The sequence below is a fragment of the Brassica napus genome, chromosome A1 (genome assembly GCF_020379485.1).
Source record: "Brassica napus cultivar Da-Ae chromosome A1, Da-Ae, whole genome shotgun sequence".
Lineage (NCBI taxonomy): Eukaryota > Viridiplantae > Streptophyta > Magnoliopsida > Brassicales > Brassicaceae > Brassica > Brassica napus.
In genome coordinates, this window is record NC_063434.1 from 21,070,949 (window position 1) to 21,094,889 (window position 23,941).

Below are 23,941 nucleotides of genomic sequence, written 5' to 3' on the forward strand. Positions count from 1 at the left end.
GCGACCATGTGAGGTCGCTAGGGTTCCCAAGAATCCCCACACGACTATGTTTTCTAGCGACCGAAGTGTCCTAGCGACTTAAGTATCATACCGACCTAATTGTCCTAGCGACCTACTTGTAGCGGGATGACCAAGTCACTACAAACGAAAAGACTCAAGTTTTAGTGGTCAACTCACGTTTGTTAGTTTGACCCGGTTCATTTTTAGACTTTTATAAATATATTTTAGTCCTAATTTAGGTTTTATCTTGTTTTCTCTCAAAATACATTGCTACTTTGGTGAAAGCTTAAATCTTTAGTAATCTTACCTTGTTATTGAGTAAATCTGAGTTTATTTCATCTTCTTAACATGGTTTCTCTTGAATCTATCAAGGATTTAAGGTTAATCATGAAGATTAGTGAGTAGACTCTTGTTGGACTCATGTTAGGGTAATTAGAGTGATTGAGTAAGATCTATTGTGTTTAGTGTTAGATCTATATGTTTTGAGTGTGATTAATGCTAAATTATTCTCGATCTCTCTAATTTAGATCCTAAGACATTTCACACCCGAAAAAAGTGTTTGATAAAATGTTTGAACAACTCAACTTTGCTTTTCCTCTCTTAACTGTTGGGAATTGATGTTAGGATGTTTAGATAGTTATTAGATTTGTTCATAATGATTTCTTGATTGAATTAAACCAATGAAAATTGATGTTTGATGATTGATTACAAATGAACTCTTATCTTGGGAAAGAACTTGTTTATAATTGCGATATTGTTTCAAAAAAAAATTGTGATATAGGCTTAAGGAAACCTTTTGATTGAAAACTTGTCCACCTTGATTGAATCTTAATCACTTGAAGTCAAATGTCTATACTCATGAGTTTTATTTTCCCTTATTAATTAAAATTTCAGTTATTTATCTTGTCATTCTCTTGTTATTTTGTTCATATCACTTCACTACACTGATTGCACTTAGATCAAGCATTTGATTTGTATTCGCATTTTTGAACAAATGATTTAGGATTTGATTGATACTCTTTATACTACTTCGATATTTGGTTTGAGTGATTAGTCATTATCAGTTATTTACCTTAGATTTAAAATATGTTTGTCTTGGTATTACTAATGTGACATTATAATGATTATCGCTAATATTTTAAATGTGGAAAAAATCTTTAGTTTTCTCCATGTACTTCATATGTCAAAATCTTACAAGATATAATCGGTTTCAAACCTATTTTACTAAAACAAAGTATTTAAAATACTATATTATGAAAATGACACTAATATACATATTAGTTTTACCAAGTTGTACAATCATTTAAGTACAATTTTGTAAAACTGTAAAACTTGTCTAAACTTTGTCCTAATTTTACCAAGCTGTGCCTTGACAATAGTACAATTTGGTATAGCTAGTACATAGTTTTGCCAAGTCGAGAATCATTTGAGTACAACTCAGTAAATTTTAAAACTTGATAAAATGTAAAGCTTGGAAAACTGTAGTACTTTGATAAAAGAGTAGAACTTTGTAAAACTATAGAATTTTGTAAAAGGTTAGAACTTGGCCAAACTGTACACTGATTATTCAGATCTAAAATTTATAAATTCAAAATTTGATTTGGGAGAGAAAACAATAAATCAAGAGTACGAGAGTATGTAAATAGTAGAAATAAAAAGATCAAAAGTTTCTCTATTAAGAGTATATGAGACCATGATTATCGGTAAGGGGTCCTTAAGAATTTTTATTTTTTTCTAAAAAAAAAATAAAAAAAAAAACAATCGTGGGCCGCTACATGTCGGTAGGGCCTGCAAACAGTGCAAAAATTTGGTGATTTTGAGGATTGGTTTTAAAAAAAATTTGTGGGACCCACGCATCAGTGGAGTCCATATTTTGTCAAAAACCTCTTTAAGAAACTTGGGATGTTCATGCTCTGAGACTTTGGTCCGGAGAATACTGACATCATGCTCTAAAAAATAATACTTTGCCCTAATTGGTGGCTGATCACTAGCTTTGTTGGTTCTCATCTTCTTGAATTAATTATCCCAAGCAACATCTACATCAGTTTTTCATCTAAGTATCTTTTTTCAAATGATCTTCGACTTTCAGCGATTGTGTTGTTGTTCATTGTCACATCTTCCTTCGTTTACACCATCTCTCTTTCTTATATAATGATACTTTTATTTTCTTTTGATAACATTTTTAAATTCTAATTTTGTTTACGCTGTTTTATATTATTTCAAAAATATTAATAATGTCAAGGGACCCCAATTTTTAAACGTTTCTTAGGTCTCAGTAAACCCTCGAACGGCACTCAGTATAAATATCTTTTTGGAAAAGTTTTATTGTAATTTTGAGCTCCCTTCAAATTTTCTTTATGCCTTTTTCCTCTCGCTTATTTTTTATTTTAAATTAGATTAATAGATACCAATATAAAATTGTAATATTTTCTTCGAATATAACTTATTAGTGATAAATAATCCAGAAAATATTTCTTGTTTAAAGCATGATGCCGACATTTTTCTTTTGTCAAGGACGATTTTCGGCTCCCAGTCTAGATTTTTTTATGTCTTCAGATAAAATAAAAACTTTTAATAATGGGAGATCTTTCCATATTTCAGTATATGGAAGTATCTAACCTAATTCTCTACTAATATAACCGATAAAGGGGGTACTTAAACCTTCGAATAGGGAATCAGCAATTCAAATTTCGACTATAGAATTACGCGGCTATTATTAGGGTTTTTTAACCAATACGTTGTAATTCTGGCTTAATCAGTAATAAATGATATTTGCTCATTGACTCTTGTTTTTACTTCTTGCTTCATGTTTCCATAACATCACGAAAAATCCTACTTAAAATTACTTTTAACATAAATAATGAATATACACAAAAAGATAATAGTAAAAAAATCTTTTGAGAGAGGAAGAAGCACAATCATCTTGTGCAATTTTGGTTGTTGATTCATTATCATAGGTTATATTGGTGTCCCTGAAATCATTTTATTTCTTGCCCGTTGTTTTTTTTTTTAGTAAATAGTGATATTAATTGATATTTTGAAATGTCAAGAAATCATTTGGCTATAACTAAATGTTTTTTAAAGTTCTAGTGTTTAGGCAGATTAATCGGAGCTTAGATGTTAATAACTTTTTCTTTGTTTCTTATATATTTTATATATATATATTATATTTTAGTTTCTTGTGGTCATTTATAACTACCTTGATGAAATATAAAGTTATTATACAAAAAAAAACTCAGACAAACTTGTGGTCTGATTAGTTTTTCCACTACCACCCGCATATGCAGCTTTTGCGGTCGGTAGCCGTTGTTGGCGTTTTACAACAATCACAAAAATGCTATAAACCGCTTTACACCGCTCCAAACCTTTGAAAATCAAAAGCTGATTTCAGCTATCGTTTGCAGTTGCGGACGATTGCGGGAGGATAAAATTTTCCTTCTTTTTTGCAAAAATTATATAAATATAAAATAAATAATTTTAAATAAGTTTTAAATATTGAGATGATATAAATACTAATATATATGTATATAAAAAGTTAAATAAATATATTTTTAAATATATATTTTCATATTTATTATAATAATATGATTTATAAATATAGTTTTTATATTTATTATTGAGTTTTAAAATTATCATTTTTCTAATTAATTTTTTGTCTATTAAAATTCACTAATTATTTTTTTGTGTAGGTAAACCAGTCAAAAATGACCTGCAAACGCAACAATTTTTAAACATTGTGCCAGTCATACAAAATACTTAATAACGCTTGAAACCACAATCATTCGCTTCCGTAAACTTTCGCACTCGCAACTGCTGCGTTTAAACCAGTCAGACCCTTATACTAAAAAATAAAATAATTTTGGAGAGAAAAAAGTCATCACTTGATTATAGTTAATTAATGGTGTTTCAACAAAAAAATGGTGAAGATAATATTTAAGCTTAGCTATAATTCACTTTGATTTAACGGATTCAGACCAAATTAAATCAACTTAGACCAATTTGAAGATATTAAGATGATTTAGATTTTTTAAATCAACTTTTTAAAAAAAATTGTTTTGACTTTGAATGTTGTTTACATAAATGTGTAGCAGATCGATCTTTAGAACATTAAATATATTTTTTAGTAAGAATAGTTTTCAAGGTGAAAAAGAAATCATGATTGCTCAGACTAAACCCAAAAAAAAAATAGTATGAGATTAATAAGGTGAACCACATTATGCGATCTCCCTCAATGCCATATTACACCACATTACAAATAGTTGTTTTGTTTGCATCCAATTCCATCAAACTCTAGCCCTAATTATTTTCTTGGGATTTACGTTAAAAGAAAACAAAAAGAAAAGGAAATGATTAGAAAAGATTGAATAGGTCTTGTCAGGAATCAGATGCTGATTTCTGAGCTTCAGAAACAGGAGCAGGAGTAGTAGTGTCAGTATTATTAGTATCATCAACAACCTCTATCGGCTTAGCCAAGAACTCAAGTGCTGTGACCACATCTCCCATGAATGGCCTAGTCTCTGCTTCTTCTTGCAGACACATTGTTGCTATCGCTAGAGCCTGATGCAATCCTTTTAATGGGTAGTTCCCTTTTAGATTCGGATCCACAATCCTTGTAAACATTCTCCTATCTTTCAACAATGGCTCCGCCTGCAAATGAAACCCAACAAAAAAAACTTCATTTAGTTTCTCCCTTGCCAAGTAACAATAAAACGTGTTTAACAAGAATATAAGTTGGTACCCAGGAGATCAAGTTTTGTTCTTCGGTTGGTCTATCCCCATCAATAGTTCGTCTCCCGGATATGACCTCAAGGAGGACAACGCCAAAACTATAGACATCAGATTTAGCAGTGAGTTGACCGGTCATCGCATATTCAGGAGCACAGTATCCGTATGTTCCCATGACTCTAGTGGACACATGATCTTTGCCTTCAGTTGGTCCAAGCCTAGCTAGTCCGAAATCCGATAGCTTCGAGTTGAAATCCGATTGCAGCAATATGTTTGAAGCTTTGAAATCGCGGTAGATCACAGGAGGATCTGCGTAGTCATGCAAGTACTCGAGCCCTTTAGCTGCACCGTGCACTATCTTCATTCTCGTGAACCAGTCTAGACTTGGTGCCCCTTCCGGTAAGTCTAATATAACGCAAAAAAAACTTTAAACAACAATGTAGAACCATCAATGATGATGTAACATGAAAAAGGGTGACACTTTGTTTACCGAATAAATGATCTTCCAAAGATCCATTAGGCATGAATTCATAAACGAGGACTCGTTGGTCGTCTTCAACACAATAGCCAATGAGATTGACAAGGTTTTGATGTTGAGCAAGACTCAATACCATTACTTCTGCAAAGAACTCTCTTGTTCCTTGCAACCCATTTCGATCAAGCCTCTTTACAGCCACCACCTAATCAAAGACACCTTGTTCACCAATTCCGTGTGCAACACGCATATAAGATGAAGAGAGATTGAAAAAGGAACCTGGTTGAGGCTGGTGAGAAAGCCTTTGTAGACTCTTCCAAACCCGCCTTCACCAATCATACATTCCATGCTGAAATTGTCTGTTGCAGCTATTAGTTCCTTGAACTTGAAGATTTTGCCACTTGATTTCACGTTACCATATTTCTTTATCTCCTCCGTTATGTACTTCTGCCTAGAGCTTCCTGCATTCATTCCGTAAAACATTTTCATAAACCAAAATGATGATCAAATATTTGAGAAGGTTAATTTGTAGGAAGACTAAGTCACCTTTTCCACGTGAGCGAAAGGTGAAGAGAGCAAAAAGCTTGCTACTATGGCCTCTATAACCTGTAAGACCTTCATCAAATGAATCTCTAGGCGAGTTATCTCCGAGTTGTTGTGGATTGCTGAAACAAGGACAAAGCTTCATCATCCTCTTCTCTTTTATATCTTGATCTTTTCTTTTGTTTTCTTGATTCTCAGACAAAACAAACAAACCCTTTCAATGAAATCCCCAAGGAAAGATTGATCCTGTCTCTTCAAACGATCCTTTCAGATCCAAACCCTGCCTGGGTGAAATGAATCTGAAAGAAAGATCAGACCTTTCCCAGGAAAATGATGGTGCATGGCAAGAGAATTTGAGGGAGGATCACAAAGTCTTGATGTCTCTTGTTATATATGAATGTTGCCATGTTTGGATTCTCTCAAATTTGGATAAAAATGATTTATTTTTAGGGTTGTCTTCTCTGTTCATTTATTTGGAATAAGGCAACGCGTCTGCTTTCTAACGAACCTCAAATCAAATTCTTACTCAACAACATAGTTCGTGGTACGCATGTAAGAAGAAACTTCTAATTATATATATGGTCATCATACTATATAATATAAACACATATGTGGCATACGATTGAGTGTTGACAGGCTAAAACCGTTTCAATGCTTTGACCAATCATACAGATAAGATCAATCTCTGATCCAAAAACCAAAACTAATAGAGAAACCTATGACCAATTTCATGATTCTGTCTGAAAAAAACAAGCATGAGCCAGAATAAAACAGAGTTGTCTATAGCTGCCAAGATCAATGCTCAAAAGATAACACTTATCTCTTATTTCATGCTGACAAGTAAAGATATTCAGACACCTGTAAAGAGAGAAATAGAATGTAAATTTGAAAGTACCGATCTGGGAATCGGTAAAGGCCTTATCTAATCTTTCATTCACTGAGGCAATGCTGCTTCAACTTCATTCCACAACTCGACGTTTCTAGTGAACTTCTCTTTAACTTGCGCAATAAGCTCTTTTGCTTCTTCCACTTTCGAATCCTTCGCTAGTCCGTTAACAAGCGACTTCATGATACCGAAACTCGGAACCCAATTCTTCTCCATACTCTCCTTACAAAGACTCAAAGCCGCCTCAAAGTCTCCACCTTTACACAAGTAATACACCAAAGTGAAGTAACACTCACTATCAGGCTTACACCCTCTGTTCACCATAGCCTTAAACAGCTTCTTGGCCTCGTCAAACTCACCTTCGTTACAAAACCCATGAATCAAATGACCATACGTGACAGCGTTCGGCTTCATCCCTGAAGACAACATCCCATCAAGCAAAGCCTTTGCTTCTCCAGATCTCTTCCTCTTACACAAACTCTGGATCCGAACGTTATGAGTGGAAACACCGATGCTAACGCCGCGCTCTTTCATCATCGCCAACACTTTCCCTACATCTTCCTTCTTATCCTCTCTGTAGAACCCAGCAATCATTAAACCAAAGGTGGAACTCGTGGGCTTGATCCCTTTCCTCTCCATCTCCGCAACGATGGAGTAAGAGGAGCTCGAGGAGCCGGACTCACAGAACACTTTGATCATACGGTCGTAAGTTTCGAGATCGGGTTCGATTTTGTACATCTTAGGGATCTCAATGTAAACACGTTTGGCTTCCTTGTAATCTTTAGCTACCAAGCAAGCAAAGAGCAGAGCGTTTAGAGACTTCACCGTGCGTTGGATCTCCAGCTTCTCGAGATCGCTGAAGACGCGTAGAGAGTGGTCAAGCATGTTGGCCTGAGCGTAGAGAACGATCGCGTGAGCGGCGAAACGCTCCGTTTTGAGATCGGGGCGATTCTCGAGCAATCCGTCGAGGAGATTCGTCACGGCGGAGAAGTGTTTGTTCTCCGTCAGGTTTTGGACCGCGGCGGAGAAAGCGAGGCGATCGATGTGGCAATCGGGAGTGAGGGAAGCGGCGCGGCAGATCTCGAGGATGCGGTCTGGATCTTTCTCGGTTTTGAGGAGAGAGAGAGCGGTTTTGCTCTTTTGCTTGCTGGTGAGTGGGGTTTTGGAATCGGGTGAGAGGATCGATGAGGCGGAGGAGAGAGAGCGGATTTGAGGGGAGGGGTTGAGGTGGCGGAGGAGAGAGGCCGACGAGCGGATTCGAGTGAGTAGCGCCATTGATTCTAGGGTTTTTGATGTTGCACGGCGAAATGGAGAAGAAAGAGTTTTGGGTTTTGGGAGATTTAGAAAATTTGGATAATCTCAGCCGTTAAGGGTCATAATAACTATGGACAGTTGAGATGAGTTTTAAAAAGAAATAAAAAAATTTGATCCTATTAAACCGGGGTTTTGAACCCGACGTGAATCGAACACGCAACCTTCTGATCTGGAGTCAGACGCGCTACCATTGCGCCACGGATCCGGTGATAGATAACTGCACATATATATTTATAACTCGAAAATATCTTTTTCAGATGTTCATGAGAATTCATCAAGTTTTACTATTACATTTTAAATTCCAAGATTGTTCGGTCGTTTGGGAAACTATATAATATACTCCCTCCATTTCAAAATATATGATGTTTTAGAGAGTTTTTGATGTTTCAAAATAGATGATGTTTTCATATTTCAAAGTATCTTTTAATTTTATCAAAAACTGTGTAACCAATTATATTTTGTAGTATGTTTTGTAATTGGTTGAATAATTTTTAATTTATATTTTAATGATACTTTTTAGATAAAAATAAGTTTCTTAATATTTGTATCCCAACCTAAAACTTCATGTATTTTGAAACAGAGAGAATATCATTTTGTTTAAGAAAGTCTTTAAATCCTATTTATGAGTTTTGGACCATTTGGTTGGGTCTGCCTAAGGGAAATGATACAGTGTGGTGGGTGGTGCCGTGGTGGGTTGGCTAAATGTTTATCAGAATAATTTTTTTGTCTTTGTACGGGGACAACTTAATTTCAGCCGCATACAAAAATTGTCATGTCGTTTGAGAAATATTGTACAGAGCTGTGTTTCAATGGTACAATCTATTGATAAGTGGTCCACTTTCTGTAGTCTGTTATGATTGCTAGGTTTGATTTAGTATTGATTTTCGAACTTAGTAAAACAGATTATTATCAATATGATTACACAATAAATAATTTAAAATCAGAAGCACATAAATCATCGTCATGATTTGATGGTTGGAACTTGGAATCATTAAATTTAATTAAGGGATATGATTATTTTCTTCTTTTTCCCCTTTTTGTGTAACGACTCGACCATTTTCAATTGGTCATACCCCTAACACCTAACTCCTGTTAATATCAGATTTAATCAAATTGATTATCAGGCTTTGGCCCTATGTTAGGCTCTTTTATTATATTTTTGTTAATGAAAGGCTTCAAATCCTATTTATGATTGAGGGAAATGATACGAAAGTGTGTGGGGCTAAATGTTATCAAAAGATTTTTTTTTGTCTTTATATATGGAAATGAAAGCTGGTATTATGAGTCACGAAGATTAACTTCACCCGCATAAAAAATTGTCATGAGTTTTTGGGACATCGTGCAGAGCTGGTTTCAGTACAATCTATTGATAGTGGTATATTATCTACAATAGGTTTGTTTCAATACAGCTTTTCTAACTTTTGGTTCGTACACTTAACTCGTATTTCTAAATCTTCTGTAACATAATATTTTTTTCTAGATTAGGCAAACAACCACCAAATAGTTATAATTGGATGTAGGTAAAAGTTATCATTATCAATATGATTACACAAGAAATGCTTGAAAATCAGAAGCATTGCAATGATGGTTGGATTCATTAAATTTAGTAAAGAGATAGGACCATCTCTTCTTATTTTTTTCCTTTTAATGTCAGAAACGATTGGACCATCTTCAGCTGGTCCTCATGGCATGATTATTGGGGGTCTTTGCTTTTGGGTCTTTAATACATATATATTTATATGTATATATTATATATACGTATATAATTACGGACTAAGAACTTTACGGAAACCCAAACCGAAAGTTCCTTAATTGATTGTTAATAGCAGTTTTACTCAAATTGATTGTTGTGTTTCAAAAAAAAATAAAAATCAAATTGATTGTCGGGCTTTGGCCCTATGTCAGGCTCTTGAATGGAATTTTAATAGTACCTGCCTTGAATCTGATTCTCTACAACTCATCTAACCATCTCTTTTTCTTTTAAGAGTTTCAGAATCCTTGGTGATTTAAAAAAAAGCTCTCAAAAACAGCCGATGTAAAGACTGGTTTTCTTGTGATATGTTATGCATTTATTTAGCAGATGCGTGCCATAAAACTAACAAAAGCGAAACTGGTAAAAGAAAACTCACGTTCTTTAAATAGAAAAACTCACTTGCACAGAAATACTGAATATGATTTTGCTTTGTTAATTACATAAACTCGCAAAACCCCTTCAAACAAGAAAATGTTCAGATTTGCCGATACACATTCGACTCATTAATCAACAAAACAACATTCATTTTCGATTGAAAATTAGTGTTATATCAATTGGAATATGATCCTCGGCCACAGATTTAGGGAAACAAAAAATTTGATTTCAACTTGACCTCAAATTCCCAAAACCTTTTATAAAAAAACTGTTGTTGCTTCTTTTTATTGCTTCAGAAGCGGCTCACGGCTCTCTTCCCATTGGTCCAATCGGCTCGAAGCTTTCTCCACCTAAATTTTTTGTTTAGAGATTGCTTTTTTAGTAACATATCTAATCCTAAATCATACTCAATATCTTTGCCTAAAACTTTTTTCACATAAAGCATATAAAATGTTATTTAATTACCTCTTTATCCCAATCAGTTCTCAAGGTAACAACCACTAAGATTATGGTTTGCATTAATGTTCCCCCAATCATCCCTGTCCATATACCCTGCACCAATCGATCGTTACATAATCATTTATTATTTCCATTTATCATATGATTAAATATGTACGTCTATGTCAATAAAGTTAAAGGCATTTTTGACTTATTTTACCTTTGCTCCCATATCATAGGTGAAACCAAGTACAAAACCAATAGGTATTCCCACCACGTAGTAACATCCAATGTTAACGTACGCCACAAATGCTTGCCAGCCACATCCAACAGCCACACCTAAACATATTTGTATCAAAATAATTAGTAGAATCTTTATTTTAATGTTATATATAGAAAATAAGATTTGATTTGATATAGTTGTGGGTTTTTTTACCTGACAAAACAGGCTGAATTCCATTGAGAACAATAGTGATGGCTAAAAAGGGAGATAAATCCGCAACGGCCTCGGCCACGATAGGACTATCAGTAAACACGTAGCTGATGACATTTCGCCAAGACATGACCACGACGGCTTCGAAAACCGCTAGTAAGAATGATACACTTGTTGTTACTACCGTGGAGAAGGCAGCAGCCCTTGGGTTTCCAGCTCCTAATTCATTGCTTACTCTCACACTAACCAACAAAAAAAACATTTTATTATTAGCAACCACATGAAACAATTTTTATTTTTAGAAATTAATTATTTGTTACAAACCTTGCAGCTGCGTTGAATCCAACGGAAACCATGAACGAGACTGCAGAAATTGACATACTGCCAAAAAAAAAGAAAAAAAAAATTGATGAGTAAAATTTATGATTGGTTTGAGCAAGTGCATGCCGCTTCTTTCTTCACTGGAAAGTGGAAACGACACAGAGTTGGAAACTCATTAGAAAACGACAAAAGTAAAGACAAAAGCTTAAAGAGATTTCTCTAGTCTCTACTGAATAAGAAAATGACGTGCCGACGAGTGTTGTCTTTTTCGACTCTGCCATAGAAAAATCAAAAAAAGAGCACTTAAAATAATTTAAGGGTTACATAATTACACCTGTCTAACTCTAACCTTAATGCGACAAATTATCTGTCCTATGTTTAGATTCATTGTAAATTTGTGAACTTGGAAATAATTTAAAAAGTATCCACTTGACTAGTATTGCTAAATGCTACCCCTAAAAGTATGTTAAAAAATATATTCAGAAATAAATTTTGAAGTTTATAAAATTTATTCATTAATAATGCTAGTTTAAAAAACTGATAATAATTTAATTTATTATATTATTATTGATTTAAAGTTATTAAAATAGTGAATAACAGAATAACACATCTATAATCAAAACTAAATATGCTTTCTTTATATGTATAAAAACTAAAAAAACTATTATTTAGAAATAGAATGAAAAATTACTTTTTGCTATAATTACTTTTGGCTAACATTAATGCAGCAAAATATTTGATATATGTTCAAGATTCATAACTAATGTATAATAAATATGAAAACAAATACAGTATGATAAAGATATGAGTTTAAAGCAGATTTTCAATGTTGACAAAAAAAAGCAGATTTTCAGTTAATTTTTTCTTGTTTGCAATGTATGTTGTTGCTACGTTTCAAAAAGGTAAGAAATAAGAATTATTTTTACTAAGATTAGAGTTTTGAAAGTACTTACCATGTTGCACAAATAAAAAAGGAAAGTACTTACCATATAGCGAGAGAATCCAAAGCAATCTCCGGGTTCTTGAGAAGTCCGGCGAGTAAAACAAGAATCTGAGAGTACCACGACTCAAGGCAGAGCATCACTGCGGAAGCTGCGGATAGCCGGAAAAAGTCCCAAAGACCTTCAAAAGCTTTCCAGCTAAAACCTTCCCAACTTCGTCGACATCTTGGGCTCATCTTAATGTAAACAATCTGGGCCGCGACGATGATCCACCACGAGAAGCTATGAATCAGAGACAAAGCCAAGAGACCAAACCCTAAGCGATACACAGCGACCCACGAGAGGACAAGGTGGATAACGAGAGCCGCGGCGGAGATGTAAGCGCTCGGCGTGACGATGCTCTGCGCTTGGAGGAACTTCTGGATCGGGAAGTTAACCGCGTAAGCGAATATCACCGGGAGCATACCGTAGACGAAGACGGAAGCCATTGTTGCGACTTGCTCCGGCTCGCCGAGTGTGCTTAGAAGCGGTTTGGAGAAGATGAAGAGAAGCGACATCGGGAGACACGTCAAGATCAGAACCACCGTTGATCTCTGGAGGTAAACACCGAGCATGTCGTAACGATGAGCTCCGTGCGCTTGTCCACATAACGTCTCCACCGCACTTCCCATACCAAGCTACATAACCGGATATTCAACAAAACCGGTTAGATTCAATTTAAATTACATTAGATCGGTTTAGATTCAGTTTAAGTTGCAATAGATCGGTTGAGAAATTGGTTTAGATTCAGAGAAATCGATTAGCTTCGTTTAAGTTGCAATAATATATCGGTTTAGATTCAGAGGAATTCGGTTAGATTCGGTTTAAACTGCAATAGATCGGTTTAGATTCCGAGTTGTACCAGAAGACCGTAGGTGAACAGATTGAATCCACTGTTACCAAGGGAAGCGGCGGCGAGTTCGGTGCTACCGACGTGCCCGGCGAAGATACGAGTGAGAATCGACATCCCGTTGTTGATGACGTAGACCAAGATAGCCGGAGCGGCGAGGTAGAAGAGGAACTTCATCTCTATCATCAACGCCAGGTAAATACGGCGGAGATACGGCAGTTCTCGGTCGGTTAACACAGTTTCGAGTCGGTAGTCGATGAACGATTTCGACGATTCAATGAATGAACGGTGGAGATTTTCCAACGATTCTGAGTTCATTTTTACCGGAATCTTCGAGAGTATCGAAAGTATATCCAAGTAGTAAAAATCGGAATCTGGGAACGATGATGGTGTTTCTCTCTCTCTCTCTCTCTCTCTTCTTTGTTTGTGACTTTGTGTGTCTGTGTATCTCTGCAACTTTGGTAGAAGTTATATAACGCGAATTTTGCCGTGTATGCTGACGGAAATAATAATTTTTAATTCCTTTATTTGACTGCGATTGTGACTCTTTTCTTTTTTGTATAATAATTTTTGTATAAACAATAGGAAACGAAGAAACGAGGAAAGGCTGTTTTATCTGCTTTGCACTTTTTCGAATGTATTAGTTTTTTTTTTGTAAATAGTTAAATACTGTTGTATATAGCGAACTTAGTATAACTTCATATAATAAATTATATTATTTATTTAATATCAGTAAAATATGTGTGTATATAGTAACATTTAAATTGAATAGCACTTGTTTTTTTTTCTTTTTTTGGCATCAAACGACTATTATAATTAAATAGCACTTGTTTAATATTATAATTTATGGTAATTGAATGATACATGATTTTAACCCAAAAAGTGTAAAATCATTGACTCTGAAAACGTAATAGATTTCTATATCATCCCTTTAATTTACAAGCTTCTAAAATTAATTAACTTGACATTACTTTCCATAAGCCAAAGAACCTCAACCAATAATAAACCATTTCCTTAATACCCTTTTTAAAGGAATTCTAAATGAAAATATAGACTATTTGCTGAATGATTCTCACTTTTTTAAACATCGAAATTCTCACTTATTATTAGTAACTAGAGATTTTTTCCGCGCTTCGCGCGGATTGTGTCTTATAAATTTATTTTATTTATAATATTATTTGTCGGTTTGTTTCTTTTACATTAATTTTTTGTTTTTCCAATGTTAGTTTTTCTTAATTTAAATTTATATGTTTATAGTTTTTCTTTTTTCTGGTTGTAGATGGAGAATTATATTTTTTATTGATGGTTTTTGTATGTGACATAAACTTTTTGAAATTTTAAAATAATGTTATATATAGTACAATTAACACATTAAAGAAGAGAAACATATTTAAGCACATTTTATACAGGTTTTATATACATAATTTTAAACATTATATATGTATATATTATAAGTTTGAAACATGTAAATGCTTTCTAAAGTTAAATACTTGTTCTGAGTTTACATAACTTATCGAAAGTTTTATCTTTTTTAAATTTAAATCACAGAAAAAATCAAAAAGTCAGTATAGATGAGTTTTCTTGGGCTTTTAAATCAACACTGAAAATTTACATGAATCATATAACAACAGTTTTATAAACAACTCGATAAAATTTGACCGAGCCAAAGATTTTCACACAATATGTTCTTTCTTCTTCAAATTGCGAAGAGCCTATAGGCACAAGAAAAAAATCATAATTTTTGTTTTCACTTATATAACATTTTTTTTCCTTTACACACGGAATTTATTACACTGCTATAAGCAATTGAAAACTCTATTCATATAAGATTCACATCTATGCATTTTGACAAAGAAGAATTTTAGCCATCTTTAGTTTCAGAATGAATCAACTTCAGTCATATACACTATATTTTCTCTATGATTCAAACCTTACAATTTTAATATATGTGCAGATTTCCATGTGAAAAAACACGCACGCCATCTATCGTTCAACCTATTACTTTTTCCAAAGTAAACACTATAATCCTCGTTTGGTTAGCTCCACAAACTAATCTCTTTGGATCAGTGTAACCTTTCAGAAAATGATAATCTTAACATCTTACAAAAAAAACAACAAATATTGACTTATTTATATGAATATATATTATTTTAAATCATTATAGTGGACGAAGAAAGCACCATAATTTGTACAACAAATTTTCTTAGATTCACTTCTTCATATTCACCATTATACCATTTTAATTACATAATTTTATATGAGCTTCTTCACCTTTCCCGGTTATTTTCTCTTTATTTATAACTACAATATAAAGTTATAAACTATATATATATTATAAATTAATAATTTATTTACTCTTAAAGTAACAATTAAAAATAGAACATAATTCAATATAGATATATGATTCTATTAATAAATTAGCAGTTACAAATTTGAAATTTTTAGAAATATCAAAAGTTTTATATTAGTTAATTATCTTTTAAATGACATTTATTTTTAATTCTTTTTGGATGAGAATATTTTGGCTGAGGTGGATAGTCTCAAAAGCCTTGAATTTAGTCCTTTTTATATAGTAGGATATTACAGCACAATAAAAGTGTACTAGATGTTTTCTTCCACCATGTACAACAATTAAAAAATTGAAAATGAATTATATCTACAAATAAAATTTGTTAATATTTTAGATTTTATTACTTTCTTACCAAAAATTTAATATAAATTTTATTTAATTAAACATAAAATCAAAATACAATAAATAATTTTGTACTTTAAATTATATTAAACAATAGATATGTATATATTTACAATTAAAGTCTTAGATAGATATTTTATCTGTTTCTTTTGGTTAAAATATGTTAAAATCAATTTTTATAAATTAAAAAAATAAGATTTTTGATATAAAATAGTGAAACTAAACAGTATTTATAAAATGTATAAAAATATATAAAGAAAACTAATGATATAATGATTAAAATATATTTTTTAAAAATATATAGAAATTTTTGAAAGTGCTTTTTATTAATAAAATTATATAATTATAAAAATAGAATTAAAAATATTTTTAAGTTAGTAAAATACTGGTATATTTCTATTATTATATTATTTAATGTCATATTTAAATAGATTTACTTTAATGATAATATATGAGTCATTACAATATCCTTAAAACTTTACCAAAAATATAAATCAACATTAAATGTAATTGTTCATGTCATATTTAACCATAAGTAATAAGTAATGTCATAATTTCTTGCATGTCAACTCACTCTACAAATAATGTCTAGTGAATTATTTTATCATTTCATCTTGGAATTTTAGATTGTCTAGCAAAAAGGATTTTAACCTCTTTGTATTAAACCTTAAGTTAATAAAAACCAATATTTGCACACACAAAAATAAATTGAAGTTAAAATCTCTGATTCTTTTAGTCAGAATTTAGTGTATATATATATATCAACAAGATTTGATATATATTATATCAACAAAATTTGGATTATTATCATTAGACATAAAATTGCTTAAATATGTCCTCAAATCATTAAAATGTTTAAAATTTAATACTCCCTCTGTTTTTCAAAATGTATCATTTTGAAATTTTATATTTGTTTTATAAAATGTGTAGTTTGGCAAAAATAAAATTTTAAATAAAATTCAGTTTCTAATGCGATTTCATCCAAAATAATTCAATGGATTGTAAAGTGTATCACCTAAATGAGTTTTTTTTATTGATCAGTGGCATACTGTTGGAGATTGAATATGTTCTTTTACAAGGTCAACATGTAAATGAATTCGGTCCAATATCAAAAGATAGGTGGTTGGATTAAGCCAAATCAGGTAAGAAAAAAGCATACAAACATACGAAGCCGGCACAAAAACTAAAAATTTTAGACTTATACTCTTAAAATTTGTCCTTGACAAATACATCTTCCTAAAAACCGATTTGCTTATTATATTCCTTGTAGTCAATTGATGATATTCTAGTAAACTTCTTTCAAATAATTCACTATCGAATTTTTAATTTCATTTTGAAAAAACTGAATTCAGATTCAACATATACATATATCTTAGATATTTTCCAGAAAGAAAGACTAGAAATGGTGATCATTTGTCTCTGACTATTCACATTATGTGTGAAAGTATTGTCTCACATGATAAATCAAGCAAACTCCAAACTCACTTGTCTGTGGACGAGTCACTTTAGCAAATCACAAGTTTGCAACTGCTCTAAAAGAGAAAAAAAAAATCAGTAAGAAGCAGTTTTAGTCTTTTAGAACAATTATTAATAGAGAAATTATGAATAATAACCATAAAAAGAAAGTAACCATATGAGACTAATGGTTAGAATATAGTATATATAAAATTTGTATTAATTCCATTAATGCCCCTAAAAACCCACATGCACATATATCTGATTTTTTTTCTCTTGCAGCTTATATGATTTTTCTTCTCATCCATAATTTAGTATATGTTTTCCATCTCAAAATCTTTGACCAACGATGAAATTGCATTAACTGAAAGAAAGGTGTTAATGATCAATATCTGACAAAAAAAATAAAATTGTGACACAAAATTAGAAGATTCAAATTATGGTTAGATGTTCTGAATCGGCCAAAAATTGAAACAGAAAAATAGAAAAACCACACATTGAATTGTAGAAGATGATGAACCGTGCTACATATATTAAATAGTATATTCTATATTTTTCAACTTGTATAAATAGAGTAGAAATCAGTTTTCGTGTAATATAAAATTGTAACCAATTAAATATTTTTTATATGAATCATCTTGTTAAAAATTATCTAAACACAAATCTGACATCTTGTACAACCACATTTTTACATAGTTTCTTTTCATTCTACACCAAAACAATCAGTATGAAAGCATGTATAAAATACACTAACATAGTACTTTATGTTATTGTCGTAGTATAGTATTCCCTCTGTTTCTTATTACTTGATGTTTTACTCAAATGCACAAATATTAAGAAAAACTACTTTTTATCAAACTCATCACTAAATTATAATATAAAATTAGTTTATTTAATTATAAATTAAAATTAAAAAAATCTAATTGGTTACACAGTTTTTAATAAAGTTAAAGTTACATAGATTTGTGCAAACTTCATCTATTATGAAACAACAAAACTTCTCTAAAACTTCAAGTATATTGAAACGGAGGGAGTATGTCATTGCCATTCTCTCTTCATTCCTCACATTCTTCCATCTCCTCGTTCTCTTCCTCACTCCTCCTCACTCATCAGTTCTCATTTTTCATTCCTTATTTTCACTTTTAACTTTCAGATTCACTATAAATTAATTGTTTTATACTATATGTTCAATAAATATAACATATAATATATAAATTGTGCTTTAACACACGCTCTCACTTTCTTTTCCCTCTTCACCCTTCACTCTTTATCTTCTTTTACTCTTTACTTTCCACTTTCTTTTTCACTCCTCCTTCTATTTACTCCTCACTTCTCACTCCTCCTCCTCTTTATTACCTCTCAGCTTCTCCTTTTCTTTTCTTGTCCATCAGTTTTAATTAAAATTCTATCAACTCTTCTGCAAGTCATATATTTTTCTTTGTTCCTGATTTTTATTTTGTAGTTTTGGAGAACATGATCAGTTCATGCTAAACTATACTATTTTGTTGTACTCTATTCTATTTAAAAATATAAAATAGAAGTATTAATCTTCATGTTTCTCCTTTGTTAATTTCGGTGACAACTCCACCAACTCTTCTACCAAACATATCCCTTCTCTCCTCCTCATAATTCTTATCATTCACTTCTTAAAAAGATGAACAATTCATATGTTAAAATGAAATGGTGTATTCTACTCTATTTGAAAAATATATAATATAAATATTCATCTTTCTTCTCTTTCTTTTCTATCAATTTTGGTAACTTCAGTATCTACTCCTTCCCCTCTTTCTCTTCATTTTTATCTTCCTCTTGATGTTCCTCTTCTTCCTCTTTCTTTTCTTTCTTCAGAGTCAACTCTACCGTTCCTCGTGCATGTGTTTCTCGGTGCTAACTCTCAAACTCTTTGTATCTGTTTTTTTTTTGCGCTGAGTAAAATTGGTTCTAAAATGACGAATCAAAAGAGACAAAATAATAATGAAAATGCTAGAATATTTTTTCCATACTACATGTATAATAAATATAATATAGTATAATCAATATAGTGCATTTGTCAGACTTTCACGTGCGGAGAATGAGAAAGTGGTCCATATTTGTGTTAAATTGTCACATCAAAAACTTTACTTTATTACATGGTTATTCACTTAATATTTTTTTCAATATGAATATTCTACCAATTCACATTTATTAATATACACAATTAATTTATCACGTTTGGAAGTAGAATACATCATTTGGCGAAAATACAAATTAAAAATATACTTGGAATCAACAATGAAGATGGAGACAAATGCAATTAGAGTTGATAGAGTCAAAGCCATAACTCAAGGTTAGGAGTAAAAATATTCTTATGAACTTGAAGGAAAGAAGTTATTTACCATTAGTATCCAACTAAAATAAAATAGGGAAAACTGTTTTTTTAGAGCAAACAAATGGTAATTATGTCCCTTTAGACTAATTTATATTTTGTGTCATATTTTCCTATAACACCCTTTAACACCCTTTAATATTTTTGAAAATAAATTTAATAAATAGTTTTACAAACAAAAAAAATTTAGAAAAATAGTAACTTTTGATAAATTACTTATATGAACTTAGTGATATTTTTTCCAGTTATAAAAAAGTTAAAATTATAAATTTCATATTATGTTCTAAATAAAGTAGAAATGACATTCTACGAAGTAGAAAATGAAATCCACTTTTTTCATTGAATCTACAATGTTTAGAATACGTGATCTACGTAAATAAGAGTATTCTAAAAATATTTAGAATACAAATTCCGCGCTTAACCTATCCTTCTAAAATCTTTAGAAATCAAAATCTACACATTAATATAAACCTAAAACACGTAGAAACCGACTTCTACAGATTTACTATAAATCTAAAACATGTAGAAATCAAAATCTAAACATTACTATAATTCTAAAAAACTGTAGAAACCGATTTCTACATATTAGTTGTATTCTACGGATAAGAAATCAGTTCCTAAAAATATGGAAACAAAATATTTGGGAATATTCACTTTTATATTTTGAAAAAAAAAACGAAAATGAACAAAAGAATAAAAAAAAAACAAAAAAGGAATAAAAAATTACAATTTTAAGGGCATTACTGCCATTTTGAAAAAAAAATAGTCTAATGAGACATAAAGTAGTATCTCTTATATATTAAAAGAGAAGCATTTACTTTAATGCTTTAACACTAATTTGGCCATGTGGCGCTCTCACGTTAATTTAAAGCTGACATGTCGCTTTAATAGAACTCCTCAAAATTTTGTTTCCTTTTTCACTTACGCACTAAAACAAACGAGACGTAAAAATACTCAACATGGAGAGGTTTTTGTTTACGTTAAAAATATGTTGGAAGAGGTTCATTAATACCTCTTCCGTAGGTTTTATAATCTTTAGGTTGAGTTTATTCAAGCAAGACTTCTATGGGAACGTCTCCGAATTGGTTAAACCGGTACGATTCTCCATCGCCGTGAGATTGAATATTGTTTTCGCATCAGGTTTGATTCTCGCAGCATCAAATGGGATTGTGTGTTTACAGTGTGGGAATACTGGAAATATTTGTTTGCAGAGGTTAAAGAGATATTTAATTCAGTTAATTAAACAAAATAACACCAATAAAATCATCGTATTGAGCATAAAGTTATAAAATTATAACTCGGTTGTCAAAAGAAGACTAAGTCGAACTAACCTTTTTTATTATTAAACCAAGTTTGACCGTTTTACAATTTTATAGGTTAAGGTTTCATCAGCCTCTTATATTAAACTCTTCTTGGCTACTGTAGTTTAATTAGCCAAACTACTCTAGGTTTCACATGTTTTTTCCAACTTCATTAACATTTTACTATCATCATCAATGCATGCGTGGAGTTTTAGTAAAATCTCTTATGTTATAAATTAGTCAAGTTATTACCCACATCTAACCTGTGAATGTTTGTTTGCATTGACATTTACATTTTTATTTCCATGTTATAATATTCAAAGTTTCTAACATGGAAACGTCGCAGAAGTATCTATTCAGAGGTCAAATATGCAAAATTTAACATAACTAAAAGCTCATATATCAGCTGCTATTTAAGAAAATATATCCAACTAAAGCTATATTTAATTGTTTTATCTGCTTACATGTACGGATATAGTGTTGCTTTCTCCATAAGTTATTGGTAATAAGATTTTCTTATCAGCGGTAAGAGCTTCTCTGCTCTAAATCTAATCTTCTCAAGAATGATTATAAAAAGAAGAAAAAAAACTCTGTATTTAAACAAATTTGAATTCGTATGAGCAGTGTAATAATTTGATGTCCACATTAAACAAGCCTAATATCTTCTTATCTTATAAATAACGAAAGTAATAATTTCATCCTGCGCAAGGCGCAGGTTATCACCTAGTAAATTAGTATAAAGGGACATAATTACCATTTTTTTTGCTTTAAAAAAAACAATTTTCCCAATAAAATAACCATAATGGATTTGGTCACTTTCCCAATCTTCTTGGAGCAGTGAAACGCGGAGAACGCAGCGGACTCCTTAGTGGAATTTCATATTTTATTCCTAGGAAGTAGGAAATCGTTTGACACCAAAAGTTAAATACATATACCAAAAATAAAGAAGTTATCTTTCTTAGATGTTGTTATCACAAAGGGCTGGAAAATTATCGGTTAAATTTGATCTGATCTGTTATTCGTTTCGATTCGATCCAAAAAATCCAGATATCCGTAAAACCTCGAATCAAAGCAAATAGCAAAATGTGATATTCGTAAAAAACGAAACAAATCACAAATATTATTTTTTGGAAAGCCGGATATCCGATCTGATCTCTATATTTATAGATATGTAATGTAATTATATATATAAATTATTGTATCTATACATATTTTATGATATAATTTGGTTTTTTTTTTAAATTTTAAGTTGTTTTTCTAAATTTTGGTTTTGGGTTATTGCATATCCAATTTTAATTTTATATTTTTTCAATTGTTAACATATTAGTTTTTATTAGGTTTGTTAATATTGGAATTTTCTTTACAATTTATGATAAAAATGTTAGTTTATTAGTATGATATTATTATTTTTATTTTAAATTAATATATTTTAAAAATATATTTAATTTGAATGTTATATATTATTTTTTCTACTTTTTAATATAATTGATGGATCGAATCGAACAATCCGCGAATATCTAAAAACACTTTGGATATCCAAAATTTTTCGGATCGAAACTAATCACAAATACAAATATTCGTCTGGGGCGGAACGGATCACGAATACAGTAAATTTTCTAGATATATGCTCCGTGCCCAGCCTAAGACTTATCAGTTGCCAATATTATCATGTAGTGGCATATTCACCTGTAGATTCTTACCTTTATATTAACTAGAGCCGGGGTCCGCGCTTCGCGCGGATAATATGTTTTATTAAAGTAAATTTTTAAATTTTTGTAGTTTTAAGTATCAAATATTGGAAGTTAAGTTTTGTTCGTTGTAGAATTAACCATAGAGTTTTTGTTTGAATGCGATGCGGTGATCAGTTTCTTTTTTCTAAACAATAGTAAGTTTGAAAAATATATGGTTGTTTGCATTGAAGTGTAAATTTTAAAACAGTTGACTGGTGTCGGTTTCCGTCTTGTGGTTTGATCACATTTGGAGGTATGCCATCAGGCTTAGGATAACAGTTTATTTCTCTTTTGAAAGCGTTGTATGATATCTATGTCGTTGTCAAAGTAAAAGCGCGATCTTGGTATGGTTGTGAGTGATAGTTTCCCTGAAAAGTGAAATATTTATAAGCATTTAGTTAGACATAAACTTTATGTTTAGTTGATTACCTTCATGTAACCTTGGAATGATACTTGTGATAATTATGATTTGGTTTTTCTTGGTAGATATGCGATTTAACTCCCTAAAATTAGCCGCCTCATTGTCCCATATAGTTAGACGGACCAATTTGGATCTACAAAAAATTATTGTATTATATATTTATTGCTTAACACAATCCAATAATGATTTTTGTATATGTGTTGTGGTTATATAAATCACTTCCTTGGATGAGGCATATGCGGCCAACAACATCTGTGGGGAATAATTTGTTTTTAGCGACAAAAATAGAGAATTTATTTGTATGTGTGATAGGTATGGTTTTTTTTTTGATTTGGGAGGAAGTTGGTTGCACTTGCTAAGCTGATCAACTGGGGATAGCGTTGGGGCCGGAAAATGTATGAAGGAATCGGTGAAATGTTTTCTTGAATCAGTGTTATAGTTGTTGTCTCATTAATATTGATTAAGTATGGTTGAACGGTAAGCATGTACCATCGGTTATTGGGAAGAAGATTAAAATATTTAATGTGATAAATTTTTCCTTCCTCGAACCGTTGGTACATTGTGTCAGAAATAGGCACCCGCCATTCCATTTTTTGTCCTGTTGAGTGGTTAAAAGCAATTATTTGAAATGTTGTTAGAATAATTAAAAGTAAGTATTTTTAAGACAAACCTAGATGTCAAGATAAATGAAAGTTGTTCCTAGAAAAGCATTTTTATTTGTGTGATTTGTGATGGGCCACATCCTAATGATCCTAGCGATAATTGGTTGCGGTCCGAGGTTGTCGCTCCACTTGTTGTGAACTTCGGCTAGAATTACAAAAAGATAAATTGAAAACAAAAATAGAGAAAAATTGCAATTTAAAAATCAACTAAAAAAATTATTT

General features: G+C 31.5%; 3 protein-coding genes and 1 non-coding gene across 4 annotated transcripts; all 4 read right to left on the reverse strand.

Annotated features, from left to right (window-relative positions):
* Positions 1-4,176: 4,176 nt before the first annotated feature.
* LOC106374545 (probable serine/threonine-protein kinase PBL23) lies at positions 4,177-6,112 on the reverse strand. The gene is made up of 5 exons (XM_013814548.3): positions 5,747-6,112; positions 5,480-5,661; positions 5,216-5,405; positions 4,739-5,130; positions 4,177-4,647 (listed from the first exon to the last, which is right to left on the reverse strand). Exons 1-5 carry the CDS (start codon positions 5,889-5,891, stop codon positions 4,375-4,377), a joined length of 1,182 nt encoding a protein of 393 aa, XP_013670002.1. The 5' UTR covers positions 5,892-6,112; the 3' UTR covers positions 4,177-4,374.
* A 226-nt stretch (positions 6,113-6,338) lies between these two features.
* Positions 6,339-8,002, reverse strand: LOC106376278 (pentatricopeptide repeat-containing protein At1g61870, mitochondrial). Its single transcript, XM_013816346.3, has one exon. The coding sequence runs from the start codon at positions 7,902-7,904 to the stop codon at positions 6,678-6,680; it is 1,227 nt and encodes a 408-aa protein (XP_013671800.2). The 5' UTR covers positions 7,905-8,002; the 3' UTR covers positions 6,339-6,677.
* A 74-nt stretch (positions 8,003-8,076) lies between these two features.
* TRNAW-CCA lies at positions 8,077-8,148 on the reverse strand. The gene has a single exon. It is a non-coding gene; the product is annotated as a tRNA-Trp (tRNA).
* Positions 8,149-10,057: 1,909 nt separating this feature from the next.
* LOC106376277 (protein DETOXIFICATION 37) lies at positions 10,058-13,543 on the reverse strand. The gene is made up of 7 exons (XM_013816345.3): positions 13,106-13,543; positions 12,250-12,881; positions 11,267-11,323; positions 10,946-11,184; positions 10,730-10,848; positions 10,537-10,623; positions 10,058-10,421 (listed from the first exon to the last, which is right to left on the reverse strand). The coding sequence occupies exons 1-7, from the start codon at positions 13,409-13,411 to the stop codon at positions 10,356-10,358; spliced, it is 1,506 nt and encodes a 501-aa protein (XP_013671799.2). The 5' UTR covers positions 13,412-13,543; the 3' UTR covers positions 10,058-10,355.
* Between the last annotated feature and the right edge of the window lie 10,398 nt (positions 13,544-23,941).